The 14,723-nt window shown below is 41.3% G+C and overlaps 1 protein-coding gene across 2 annotated transcripts in view; it reads left to right on the plus strand.

The window, feature by feature from the left end:
- Positions 1 to 14,723, plus strand: part of CRB1 (crumbs cell polarity complex component 1) — a 156,542-nt gene that overhangs the window by 127,925 nt on the left and 13,894 nt on the right. The window contains exons 9-12 of one of the 2 annotated variants that reach the window (XM_073642865.1): positions 2,351 to 3,251; positions 3,407 to 3,451; positions 8,040 to 8,168; positions 9,702 to 9,828. In XM_073642865.1, coding sequence (XP_073498966.1) covers positions 2,351 to 3,251; positions 3,407 to 3,451; positions 8,040 to 8,168; positions 9,702 to 9,828 — 1,202 coding nt within the window. The remainder of the gene's footprint in view (positions 1 to 2,350; positions 3,252 to 3,406; positions 3,452 to 8,039; positions 8,169 to 9,701; positions 9,829 to 14,723) is intronic. The other variant, XM_073642866.1, reaches the window with a different exon arrangement.

Genomic DNA, 14,723 nt, shown 5'->3' on the forward strand with positions numbered 1-14,723 from the left:
CACTAGTTATAACCAAAAAACGTAGTCCAGATTAAGTAATTTCTGTGTTCTTGTGTAGAAGAATTAGTGGGCTGAGGAATGTCGAGTTAATGTGGATATTAAAGTCACCTGTTATGAAAGTTGGTAATTCACATGAAGAATAAGATGCTATGGAACAGGGGTGTCAAACATGCGGCCCGCAGGCACCATAGACCCTGATCGCGGCCCGGTCCAGGAGCTGGCACTGGTATTGCTGTGCAGAGAGCCGGTCTCTGCGCGGCAATACACTGAACTGAAGCGCAGCTGTCAGCAGCTCCTGGACCGGGCCGCGATCGGGGTCTATGGTGCCTGCGGGCCACAGCTGCAGAAAGGACGCCGAGGGAACGGAGGACAGGTGAGAAGAATCTTTTTTTTTTTCTCTTGTATGTGTAGAACGGCACAAGGGACAGTCCTCCAAGATGGGGACCAGGCTGGGCACAGTCCTAAAAGATGGTGACCAGGCTGGGGACAGTCCTAAAAGATGGGGACCAGGCTGGGGACAGTCCTAAAACATGGGGACTAGGCTGGGGACATTACTACAAGAGGGGGACCAGGATAGGGACATTCCTAGAAAATGGGGACATTACAACAAGATGGGGACCAGGATGGGGCATTACTACAAGATGAGGTCATATCTACAAAATGGGGACCGGTATGTGAGATTACGACAATATGGGGCCCAGTATGGAATATTACGACAAGATGGGGACAAAGATGGGGGACATTATAAGATGCAGACCAGGGTGGGGCACATTACTACAAGATTCTGGCAGAAAAACTTCAAAATAAAGCATGAAAAAATATTTTGCCACTAAAAATGCTGCTTTATATCTAAACTAAAGTAAACAAAAAAAGTGCATGTTTTATTATCGCCACATCCATAAAGACCCAAGCTATAAAAAATAAAACAGCAAAAATGTTCAAAAGGTGTATAAAATAAAAAATGGTATCACCAAAAATGTCACTTTGTCCTGCAAAGAATGCGGCCCCCCAAATTAATATTGTTTCAGTGTGCGGCCCATATACCCAGCCGAGTTTGAGACCCCTGCTATAGAAGGTGTACCTGACGCGCCCCTGGGCCTGTGTCGCGCTGCGTTGCGCACGTGGGAGCTTACTCGGAGCCGGATCTCTTGAGGGTTGTAGTCTCGTGGCGGTGATCCGGTCCGTGCCCAGGGAGTCAGACTAAGTGGCGCTGTATTAGCGGTAGATGTTGGACGACTACGCCACCCGTTGAGTACAGCTAAGGAGCTGCTGCTGCAGGGCAGACCGCTGAGGCCGGTGGTAGGATTGTGCAGCTTGATAGTATAACCCCCAACGGGAGGGGTATGGCCTCAGGGCAGCCGACGTGGATGATGGGGGTAGCAGGAACCACTCGGAGACGGTACGGTGTAGTTCAGGGTCTTTACTGGTGACAACGATAGACCCTCCCGGAGTACTGGCTAGCGATTGGGGCCTGGTCAGTCCTTGAGCAGATGGGATCTCCCCTGGCCAGGCGGAGTTGTAGGCCTCCCAAACTAACGATACTCTTCTGGCTACCTTGCTAATAGCGGGTATAAGTAGCCCACGTCCCTGAGTGTACCGTGTGGTGCTCACCCGTATGGCCGGTGACTCGGGGCCTTCTAGTAGCTTCCGCTCCACGACGGCAGTGCTGGTCCCACGCGTGTGACCGTGCCTTCGGGTTTCTGGGCCAGAGGACCTGCAATCCCCTGCTGGTCGGTTTCTGCTGCTGGATAGGAGTTAGTCCCCACAGCCTCGGACTCCGGGTCCGGTGATAACTTCTCAGTCAGGGCGAGCTCTGCAGCTGCCAGCCCCTGACTCCTTGTAGTACTGCTCCCACAGAGCTCCTGATGTTCTTTTCCTATATCTGCTTCTCTTCTCTGTCTCTACTTCTTCTCTACTCACTAACCCTGCCTCAGCCCTAGGTTTATATAGGGGAAGTTCTTCCCCTCCCAGGACTGGGCAGGAGGTGTGGCATGCACAGGATCCCTGACCAAGAGACCTCCCACCTGCTCTCAGACATAACACTGCCGTTACTCTGGAAACCAGACCCCTGGGGTGCCACATACCTGTCAGAAGAGAAAGTAGAAGCCAAATAGTTCTTCACCTTGTAACTTTCTTTGATTTACTTGCTGTCACTAGCACTTATGTTTGTTATGCTGTCTATTCACATAAATCAAATACATGAACAGATCTGGCTTGATGCTTAACGGTTAAAACCCAAACTGACACTGTGACCTAAAGCTACTTTTGCATCCACCTGATAATCACTATACCCTGCAGTAACACATTGACCTATGATAATTTCTGTGTATATTTTCATTTTGTATAACAGGTATTTCCAATGCAGTGTTCAGTGGTAATGGACAAGCCATCAGTTTCAGAAGTAATGGGAAAATAATGAGGGACCTCACCAACCTAACCATTGGCTTCCGCACTATAGACTCTGTATCTGTGCTCCTGCATGCCCAACGAGAACCAGAAATCATTAGGGTTAACATCCAGAACAAATTTCTACATTTTCATCTGCAAAGTGGGAATGACCTCAATGCAGTGAATCTATTGAGTAAAGAATCAGTGAGTGATAGCCAGTGGCACACTGTCACCGTATCAATGACAGCTCCTGGATCTCACTCCTCAACATGGCAGATGGAAATAGATGGAAAGCCAGAGAAAACCATCAGTTCACTCTCAACAGGAAACCTGAACTTTCTCAAGGAAGACACGGATATTTACTTGGGTGTAGACATTGATGGAATGAACAGGAACTTTACGGGATGTCTTGGCACGGTGCTCATTGAAGGAATTCATTTGCCATACTTTGCAGATACGGATTATCCAGTGCTCAAACCTCAAGTAGAGCAATTTGTAAAAACGTCTCTTGAGATTGTTGACATCAGATGTTTAGTGTCTGATCCCTGTGTCTCTAACCCATGTTTGTTTGGAGGCATCTGTCGCGATGTATTCACCCACCCAGTTTGCATTTGTCCTGAGGGAAGAAGTGGAGATATCTGTGAAAATAAAGCCACCGTGTGCCTGCCAAACCCCTGTGCACATGGCAACTGTACTATCAAAGCAGATGGTTACAAATGTGAGTGTAAACCTGGTTACACTGGACGTAAATGTGACTTCTTTAGCTGTCATGGTCGTCCTTGTCCTAAAGGTGCCACCTGCGTTATGAGAGCAGACGGATTCTTTTGCCTCTGCCCAGCTAATGTCACAGGGAAGCACTGCAGGTAAGAACTAAGCCAGTGTCATGACCTCTGTTCTTGCGTTCAGAGACAGTATAATATGTCCATTCTGTGTTGTGATGTGGGTAATTGTAGAATCTGGAGTCTGTCTATCAACATGTCATTCCATAACTGCTCCTTCATTTTTATGTCCTTCACAGTTTGTCCTCATCATCTGCAAAATCATCTTTGAGTTTGGTAAGAATGTATGTATCATCTAACTTTAAAAGACGTGTGTATGTGATTTGACTTCCTTAGCTGCTTCACAATTGCAACACTGTCCCTAGACACACTCGATTACTGTCAGATGAAGTCACCATTTTTTACTCTCTTGCGGAGTTAGGAGATAGTTGTCACCTGGATCAATCTCCTGTTTATGGGAAAGTTTTGGTTATGTGCACACAGAGTTTTTGATGAGTTTTTAGGAGTGAGTCCACTTTAAAGAAGCACTCCCATCAAAATTTTTATCCTCTTAATATATTGTTGTCATTATATTATATAGCACCGTGTACTTACAATTGCTCATTTTGCCTTTCTACCCAGTGAATTCTTCTATTTTCCATTAGGTTTATGACATCATGTGATCAAAAACTGACTAGCTGAATCCTTCTAAGCTCTATGTAGAAGCAGAAGTTCAATTTTTCATGCGTCATCAGTCACTGCTAAAGTTCCTGGCAGGGGGGAGGAGGGAGTTGCTGGGTCAGGAGTTGAAGAGGGGGGTGATAAATGCAGAGAAAAGAGACTTCCTGTTTCTACTAGAGCAGAGAAAAGAGAAGAATTCACTGGGTAGGAAGGTAAAATGAGCAATTGTAAGTGCACAGTGCTATATAATATGCTGATTGCACTGCTTCAGAAAAAAGACAACCAAATTTTTCCTGAAGCAGCTTTGCCTTCTAAAACTCGGCGAATCTCATGAGAATATTTTTAGCTTTTTTGCAGTACTTTTCACTCATTCACAAGTAAAAATGCAGCAAATTTTATTCAGTGTTTTTACTGCCAACACACCAATCCAAAAACTGAGCGTGTGTACATACCCTTAAAGACATTGTGTGCACATAGACAAACTGAAAATTCGTTTTTTACCGCCTCGAAAAAAACTCTGTTTGTGCATACCCTTATGCAATGTGCACAAGGGGTCTTTCTGCAGAGTTTTTGTAGTAGAAACTGACAGAGCCTCTACGTTTTTGAGGAGTTTTGAATTTTTGATGAGGACTTGGTAAGTTTTCACTCAGCTTCCGCTCCAAGACCTCTTCAAAAACTCTGTGTGAACATACAGGATTTTCTTTCTTTCCATGAGTTAGACCAGATTAATATTTTAAGCTATTTACATTATTACAATTAAAAATATTTCATAAATTATCAGAAAGATTTACAGCTTAGAAAATTATTTTTTGTGCTACAGCTGTTCCTTGTGCTAATATCTGGATGGAACTATATGGTGGTCATTTACAGGAACATTTACCGTATAGAAGTATTTTCTTCTTATGTAGTACAACCCCTGGCAAAAATTATGGAATCACCGGGCTGGGAGGATGTTCATTCAGTTGTTTAATGTCGTTGAAAAAAAGCAGATCACAGACATGGCACAGAACTAAAGTCATGTCAAATGGCAACTTTAAGGCTTTAAGAAACACTATAAAAAATCAAGATAAAAAATGTGGTACTCAGTAAGGGTAATTTTTTTCAGACCAAGCAGAGAGAAAAAATTATGGAATCACTCAATTCTGAGGAAAAAATTATGGAATCACCCTGTAAATTTTCATTTCCAAAACTAACACCTGCATCAAATTAGATCTGCTTGTTAGTCTGCATCTAAAAAGGAGTGATCACACCTTAGAGAGCTGTTGCACCAAGTGGACTGACATCAATCATGGCTCCAACATGAGAGATGTCAATTGAAACAAAGGAGAGGATTATCAAACTCTTAAAAGAAGGTAAATCATCACGTAATATTGCAAAAGATGTTGGTTGTTCACAGTTAGCTGTGTCTAAAATCTGGAACAAATACAAACAACATGGGAAGGTTGTTAAAGGCAAACATACTGGTAGACCAAGGAAGACAGCAAAGCGTCAAGACCGGAAACTTAAAGCAATATGTCTCCAAAACAGGAAATGCACAACAAAACAAATGAGGAACGAATGGGAGGAAACTGGAGTCAATGTCTGTAAGAAACCGCCTAAAGGAAATGGGATTTACATACAGAAAAGCTAAACAAAAGTCATCATTAACACCTAAACAGAAAAAAACAAGGTTACAATGGGCTAAGGAAAAGCAATCGTGGACTGTGGATGACTGGATGAAAGTCATATTCAGTGATTAATCGCGAATCTGCATTGGGCAAGGTGATGATGCTGGAACTTTTGATTGGTGCCGTTCCAATGAGATTTATAAAGATGACTGCATGAAGAGAACATGCAAATTTCCAGAGTCATTGATGATATGGGGCTGCATGTCAGGTAAAGGCACTGGGGAGATGGCTGTCATTACATCATCAATAAATGCCCAAGTTTACATTGATATTTTGGACAGTTTTCTTATCCCATCAATTGAAAGGATGTTTGGGGATGATGACATCATTTTTCAAGATGATAATGCATCCTGCCATAGAGCAAAAACTGTGAAAACATTCCTTGAAAGAAGACACATAAGGTCAATGTCATGGCCTGCAAATAGTCCGGATCTCAATCCAATTGAAAATCTTTGGTGGAAGTTGAAGAAAATGGTCCATGACAAGGCTCCAACCTGCAAAGCTGATCTGGCAACAGCAATCAGAGAAAGTTGGAGCCAGATTGATGAAGAGTACTGTTTGTCACTCACTAAGTCCATGCCTCAGAGACTGCAAGCTGTTATTAAAGCCAGAGGTGGTGCAACAAAATACTAGTGATGTATTGGAGTGTTCTTTTATGTGTTTGTTTTTCATGATTCCATAATTTTTTCCTCAGAATTGAGTGATTCCATAATTTTTTCCCTCTGCTTGGTGTGAAAAGAATTACCCTTACTGAGTACCACATTTTTTATCTTGATTTCTTTTAGTGTTTCTTAAAGCCCTAAAGTTGCCATTTGAAATGACTTTAGTTTTGTGCCATGTCTGTGATCAGCTTTTTTACAACAACATTAAACAACTGAATGAACATCCTCCGAGCCCGGTGATTCCATAATTTTTGCCAGGGGTTGCAGTAAACTTTTCTTCACTGCGATAGATGTTGAAATAGTATATTTTATAGTAACTCCATTCACTCGCTCATTAAGCATATTGAATCGCGTACAGACATTTCTCTAACCCTTGTCTCTATCTCCATGAGACCTGAGTGTGTCAGCTGTTTGTGGGGTAATGCAATTGTCAGGTTTAGAGTGATGAGCACCCACATTAGCTTCACCTCCTTTCTTACAGCATACAGCAATGTACTCCCTCTTTGTTATACCGTCTGCTATTTAATATGTTGCTCAGCCACTTCTCTAAAATAATATATACTGTATACTGTGATATTCTCAGTTAATTTAAAGAGGGCTTTTCACCAGTTTAAACATCTGACAACGTTATGGAATAGTGGCTGTAGTGCTTAATAAAATGTTCCTTCTAATTACAGTAGATGCTGACATTAAGATCAATGAGGAGAGCAGAGCTGTGTGTTATTACGAACAGACTTGATTCTTCAGTTCTCATCATACAGTGCTGTCAGTTCTGCTGTACTTCCCCTCTCCCCACACTGACAGTGGGGTGAGATAAAAGCTGCAAGACTTGTTTGTAATGACATACAACTCTGCTCTACTTCCCCTCTCCCCACTATAACAATGCTCTGGGATGACAGCTGCTGATGCAGAGATGTTTGTAGTGACTCACATCTCTTCTCTACCCCCCCAACTGATAGTGCCTTGAGATGAGGTATGTAAGAAGTGTCAGTAATTACACACAGCTTTGCTCTATTCCCCATCCCCTCACACTGACAATGACATAGCATGAGAGCTACAGATGCAGAGTTGTATGTAATGACCCACATATTTGCTCTACTCCCCTCCCCCATACAGACAGTGCCATGAAATGAGAGCTGTAAGGAAAGTTTGTAATGACACACAGCTCTGCTCTACTTTCCTCCACTTGTAATCAGAGTAGATGCCAGCAGTGAGATCTGCGAAGAGAACAGGGCTGTGTGTCTTTACATGCCTCACATAGAGAAAGCCGGGTCTGACATTCAGGGGATTGTGCTTATGATTGGGCAATGTCCGGCAGGGGAAAAAGTACACACCCCCAGAGAAGAAATTCTGCTAATGACCCCTTGGTGTTAGTGAAAACTATAACCTAAACTTTACAAGCTAATATCTCCGCAACAGAGAGGAGAAATTAAAAAATAAAGACTACATTTTACTCATCTCTGCAACCATTAAGTGAAGTATCCAGTTTAACATGCTAATAATTGTGAAAGGTCCTCTTTAAAGAAGTTACATTATATGTTTTTAGAGTTGTGCTGAAATTAATCTGGCCCCATACATGTGTCATATACATGTTGTCCACATCTTGTAGCAGATGTAATATCCTGTTCTTGGTGATTGCTCCACAGCGTCTGAAAACTGTAGACAAAAAGTAGATGGAGTAATAGCGTTTTATAGCTCTGCGTTGGCTAACCACGTTATGCAACTTGATTTTGTGAACGTTCTATAGCTCAATTCACTTCTGCACTTGGTGTTTTATGGTCCAAGTCACCATGTAGCCCTTGGCTTTTTCTACCACTGTTTATGTGTTCAGTGTAATGTTATGTTCCTCCAAACTCAATACCCTTTCTTTCTAATTATTGCAGCTATAATATAATGCCTTCCATTTTCTGTGGAGATGAAAAGAAAAACATAACCTGCTATAACCACAGTAATTGCACTCAGGAACTAGGGGTGCTAGGATGTTCTTGCCAACCTGGATATGCAGGAGATCGGTAAGTTACATCATAGGCACGTATGTATTTTACTCATACGATATATTAACACATCCTTTTAATGTATTATAAATCTAGTAAATTGCTATTGGTCAAGAATACTTTTGTCCTGAATGGGGAGAGAGCAGATGCCAAAAACCTTTAAAGGCTACTAATTTACCAAGAGAACAAAGGGACTCAGCATGTGGAAATCCAGCAGCCTGATCCTTTTTTTTGCCATTGTGATAGGGTCAGGATAGGCCCCGTAATTAGGTAGATGAGTTCAGTCAAAAAATAATCTAATGTGTATGACCAACACAATCTGAAAGGAAATCCTTTGATACAATTGCATGAGATCTGCCCTGGTGAGAGCCAATCTGGTGGTGTATCTATGGAACAAGTGGGGGCCACACCCTGAACATTTCTTTAACCCCTTTGTGACCACATCATGTAAAATTACATCATGTGGTCACAGCGGGTGTACAGAGTGGGCTCAGAAGCTGAACCCACAACACAGCTGGCAAACGCCAGCTGTGTTATACAACTGGCATCTGCCTGTGACAGTAGCAAAGGGAGCTATCTCTGATTGCTGCTGTTTAACCATTTAGTACCGTTATAATTCACTAAGAGCGGCATTTAAATGACTAAATTCACCACTGCACATCCGTCCCACCCCACGACATAATCACAGGATGGCAGTCGGGAGCCTGTTGAAGTCCCACATGTCTGCCAGAAATAATAAAAAATATTTTTAACCATATGTTAAATGCCGAAAAGAAAAATAAAGTCGAAATGCAAAACATTTTTTTTCTGGTCGCTGCACTCCCCACAGAAAAATGCAATAAATAGCGATTAAAACATCTGATGTAAAACAAAATTATATCAATAAAAATGTAAGCTCACTGCATATATAAGCAAGAAACAAGTCCTTACACTCAAAAAATGAGGATGCGAACCACATTTTTTCAGTTCAGAGGTTTTTTGACCACTAAAATGAAAAAAAAAAAACCTTACATGTTTGGTATCGCTTGTACTCATAATGACCTTTAGAACCATGCTGCCAGGTCATTTTTACCAAATAATGAATGTCGTAAAAGCAAAACCCAAAAGACAGTAGTGGTATTTTTTTCACCATTTTACCACACTCACGTTTTACTGCATATTACATGGTGTCCCTGCCCTGCCAAAAAACATGCCCTCATATGGCTATGTGGATGGAAAAATTAAAAAGTTAAACCGGGAATGATGCCAGCACGGGAGGTGAGTATAGGCTTTGTTATTTTATCGGGGCAAAACATTTTGATCAAGAAGGGGTTGTCCAAGTAGTGGACAGCCCCTTTAAGGCTTTTGGAAAAGGGGAGTTAAAAAAATGAAAGCTCAAAAACTGAAAATGTCTTTGTCTTAAAGAGGTTAATACAACTAAAAAGTATCATTATCTTTGTAGAGGTCTTATGGATGATATAAGCACTATTTACTTTCATACCATGAATAATATAGGGTTTATAAGGAGACAGTGATGTGATGAAATTGTAATACACCTTATTGGCATTTCAGGTGTGAGATTGACATTGACGAGTGTGCATCAAACCCCTGTCTGAATGGGGGCATCTGCCAGAACCTGCCCAATCACTTCCATTGCATTTGTGATATGAACTATGCTGGCGAGATCTGCGAGATTGATGTAAGCGACCTGTCATTCTATGTGTCTATGCTATTGTGGCAAAATCTTTTCCAATTATTGTCCTACTTGATCCTGCGTATGGAGGATGAGCCGGCAGTGGAGTGGGGCGAGCAGGATTATGAGGAATAGCAAGTAGTTTTTATTATTCAAACACAGTTAGATGTCTACCAGAACAGTCAGGAACCAAACTGTAATATGCTATTTATTAGACACCAAAGAGCATCACCTATGGAAGCACGGAAGTGAGGGCCACAACGCATTCCTATGCTTTGTCTATGGCACACAAATATACTTTATCCATATCTTCCTTAGATATGGAATGGTTCTGTCAAGGAGGAGAAAGAAGCAGATTTCTCTAATAATATATATTACAACGTTTATTATTTTCATGTGTACTATTCATTTATGAAAATAATTAAATTGACGGTTATTTTTTAAGCATATAATGCAATGTGAAATGTCCTTAGTGAATCCGGATTATGCATTCTTTATTAATCCATATCAGAATAACGTTGGCTACGTGTGATTTTACACCAGTTAACGGGACTGTGTCAGCACAGGATGACTGCTCAAACTAAGCCCCACCACTCGGTGCATCATGGCGGGGCCAAACAATTGAATGCACCTTCCCACCTCCTTGTTTTCCTTCAGTCTCCACCCCCCTCCATTTTGATTGACATCTGTGGCTTCATAGAGCCAGGGAAGGGTGGAGATAGATGGAAACCAAGCAGGTAAGAAGGTGTATATAAATGATCGGCCCCTCCGTGATGCACCAAGCGCCTGTACTTGGTTTGAACAGTCATTCTGTGCTGACAGAGTCCCTTAAAGCAGACTGCTGCTTTCCAGCTGACGCCCTGAAGCCCCACTTCTGAATCTCCAATTTAGACACATCCAAAACCTGATGAAGGGTATTAGACTGAAACAATGCTACAGTTTTATCAAAGTAGTGCGTTTACCAACAATAATCAATACAGTCTGTATAAACTGGTTTCAACTGCAAATTGGAGTAGTAACCACTTTATTTTCTTTGAGTGACTGTTTGCAATGGGTCTGGCACCCTAACAGATCCAATCTTACTAATGTGAGTGTTCCTAGCCTGGACTAAAGGCCCTACTTCCCATTACACTAAGGCACACGTGTCAAACTTCGGCCCGTGGGACAAATCTGGCCAGCTGGGTGATTATATTTGTCCCGTGACACCAGAACCACCACCCCTATGTGGGGTCATTATTCTGTATGGAGGACTATGTGGAGCCCATTATTCTGTATGGAGGACTATGTGGGGCCATTATTCTGTATGGAGGACTATGCAGGGCTCATTATACTGTATGGAGGACTATGTGGGACCATTATACTGTTTAGAGGACTTTGTTGTGCCCATTATTCTGTATGGAGGACTATGTGGGCCCCATTATCCTGTATATTGGTTGGCCCACGGCTTTGTCCAAGTTTTTCATTTAGGCCCTCTGTGTGTTTTGAGTTTGACATCTCAGCACTAAGGTCAGCTGAACCTGCTTTATCGATGGGTTCTGGTTACTGTCTAATGTAGATTGGGGCCCCGAACTCTTTCCCGACAGATGATGTTATGGAAGATAAGGATCCAGCATGCCTGATTTGGTGGCTGAGCCTTTTGTTCTCTCTGAGATGTCTAGCAACGGCTCTCTCACAGAGAACATAGGAGCAGTCTACACGATGAGCCCCTATGTATGGAACAATTCTGCAAGATATCTGTTGTCTGAACCATCGGCCAACCCATTCATCCAGCAGCCTAGTAATTTGTAAGTGGGGCTTCAGGCCTCATTGTGCATCGGAAACACAGAGTTTTTTATCTGTATTCTATTTTCTGATTATTGTTTGATGATTTAATAAAGAAGTTTTTAATCTGAAGCATTAGAAACTTCTCTATTGATTTGGATATTTTTCAGCACATGGCTCGAGCACTTCTTTTGCGCATTCAGAGAAATAAGAGTGCTGTCTGAACAGCTTTAGTTAAAAGATTACTCAATGTACAACACCATAGGTTTGCTGTGATTTACTGAAAATTACTTCAACAATGCAATATGGCTAGCTACCGGCTCACCTGACAAATATCTAACTATGTCGCTAGATCTTCAGAATATATTAACAGATTATTGTTTCTTGTCAAAATCTTCTGTGTTCATCTCATTGTGTTCTCATCACTTTTTGTACTATCTGTTGTTTTTGTGATGCTTCTGTTCTTTCTGCATATTAAAATCTATACTCTTTGTTTCCATTATGTGTTTGCTCATTTTTTTTTATTTGTTCATTGCCAATATATTCATCATCATCATCATTATCATCATCATCATCATCATTCCAGATTCAGCTGTATCTTTATTTCTTCTCCATTACTGGTTTCAACAACAACAAAAAAAGGTTTAAGTTTTGTATACATTTTTTTAATGTATTGTAATGTAAAGATAACTGCTTCTGGGCATTCCACAGGAACCTTTTATTACTTTTCTGGCCAAGTGATGATCACATTGTTCTACATCCCATTTTATCAGAAGAAAATCAGAAAACAGAAAATGTGAGCAGGCCCTTATCATAAGCACCTACATGTCCAGCACATGACATCATTATATTCTACATTAAATCCTCAAAGTAAACACTGCTTCCTATTGCAGAAAAAAGGAGAAAAGGTGCAAGTGGCTTGGAAAAAATAAAATCTTACTTTATTTCATCTTCTTGTTAAAATATAACATAGTGGGCAGATAGACAGTTGAAATGTTTGGCCTTACAGTGGTCTTAGGGTATGTACCCACAATAAGGATTAGCAGCATTTTGGACGCAGCTCACTGGCGCTGCGTCCAAAACGCTGTGTTCTACATTACAAGCACAGTGGATGGATTTATAGAAATCACATGCTCACGGTGCTTCTATTTGACACTGCGTGGCACGGCTTTACGAGCTGCAGCTTGTCAATTACCTGCACCGGAGACACTAGTCTCCGCTGCATAATTAAACCCATAGGCATTCATAAGATGTGGTAACTCCGCATGGTTCAATGAACGCCTGCCTATTTAACTGCGTGATTAGAATGCAGCGTTTTAGATGCAGTGAAAATACGCAGCTTCCAAAATTCTATTTCCTGGTCTTGGGCACATAGCCTTACTCGTAATGTGTTCAAAATGTTTTCACAGCTTCTTTTTAAAATCAAAACCACTCATTCTATAGTGACGACACATCAAAGTGATGCTAACATAGAATTATATGCAAAAGAAAGGACACAAGTAATATATTGTAAATGTCAGTAACTGAGATAGTTTATACCATCGGGCGACCTGGTGTTTGCCTCATCCAGTTACCAATGCTTCCTACTAGATGATTGCAAATGGAGATCTTAAAAATCATTAAAGGGTTTCACCAGGACTTTTTTATTGATGACCTATCCTTAGAGATAGAATGTTAGAGCTGGAAGGGACCCCCAGGGTCATCGTGTCCAGCCCCCTGCTCAGTACAGGAGTCACTAAACCTTCTCAGACTGATGTCTGTCCAGCCTCTGTTTGAAGACTTTCATTGGAGGAGAACTCACCACCTCTCGTGGCAGCCTGTTCCACTCATTGATCACCCTCACTGTCAAAAAGTTTTTTCTAATATCTAATCTGTATCTTCTCTTTTTAAGTTTCATCCCATTGCATTTCGTGTTTCCATGTACAAATGAAAATAAGGATGATCCCTCTACACTGTGACATCCCTTCAGATATTTGTAGACATCTATTAAGTCTCTTCTTATCCTTCTTTTTTGCAAGCTAAGCATTCCCACATCCTTTAACCGTTCCTCTTAAGGCATACTTTGAAGTCCCTCACCATCCTCGTAGCTCTTCTCTGAACTTGCTCCTGTTTTTCTATGTTTTTTTTAAATGTGTTGCCCAGAACTGAACACAGTATTCCAGATTATGGTGATGATATTTCCAGGGCCTCTTTCAGTAGGATTATACATCTTGTCACACTTTAAAAATTGTTCAGGAATGGCTTAAGGAACACGAGAAAGAATTTCAAAGTGTTGACTTGATCTCCAAATTCCACAAATTTCAATCAGATTAAGCATTTGTGGGATGAGCTGGAAAAACAAGTCTGTTTAATGAAGGGCCAACCACACAACCCACCAGGTCTAACCTGCAGATACCACAAGACACCTTCAGAGGTCTTTTGAAGACCATGCCTTAAGGAGTGAGAACAGATTTGGCTGCACAAGTGGGATCTTCACCTACACATACAGTATTACTCAGGTGGATTTAATGTGAAATAAGGGCTGACTGGTGTATAGAGGCTATAGATATACATAATCGACTTCCATACATGGCTGTTCTTAAATTGTATATTTGATATAGTTAATACAATCTCTTACTATTTGGTCCTTGCAAACAACCATATTGCATGGATTAATTATACAATTCTCATAGCCTGCAATGCACATATTGTACGCTTTTGTTCTTTCGATTTAAAGGGGGCAGCCACTTTATCTTCATTTTATCAAATGTATTGATGACATTATTGTGTGGCACCTACTAATACATACGTTTTACAGGTAGTTCCCCTTTGTGAAGCTCCGTCAGCTTGTTGGTGCAGCCTTCCTCCCAGGCTGCACACAGGTCCTATTCTCAAAATGACAGCTGACGGGGGAGGGATGTGACCAGAGCTGTCGACTACATCATATTCCCAGTAGAAATCAGCAAATATCCCCAAAAAATTCATTTTGGACAGATTTATTTGAATCAGTTTGGAGATTTAATTTGGTCAGAATCAAAAGTACCCAAATAACAGTGTTTAAGATGCTCGGAGGTCTCTACAGACCCCAAATCCTACTAAATAGAGAGGGAAGAGGTTAAAAACTAAAAAAAACACAATCAATTCACCTTTCTTAGGCTCTC

Source organism: Phyllobates terribilis, unplaced genomic scaffold, assembly GCF_046119375.1.
Source record: "Phyllobates terribilis strain yellow unplaced genomic scaffold, ASM4611937v1 Scaffold_8__6_contigs__length_399053987, whole genome shotgun sequence".
NCBI lineage: Eukaryota > Metazoa > Chordata > Amphibia > Anura > Dendrobatidae > Phyllobates > Phyllobates terribilis.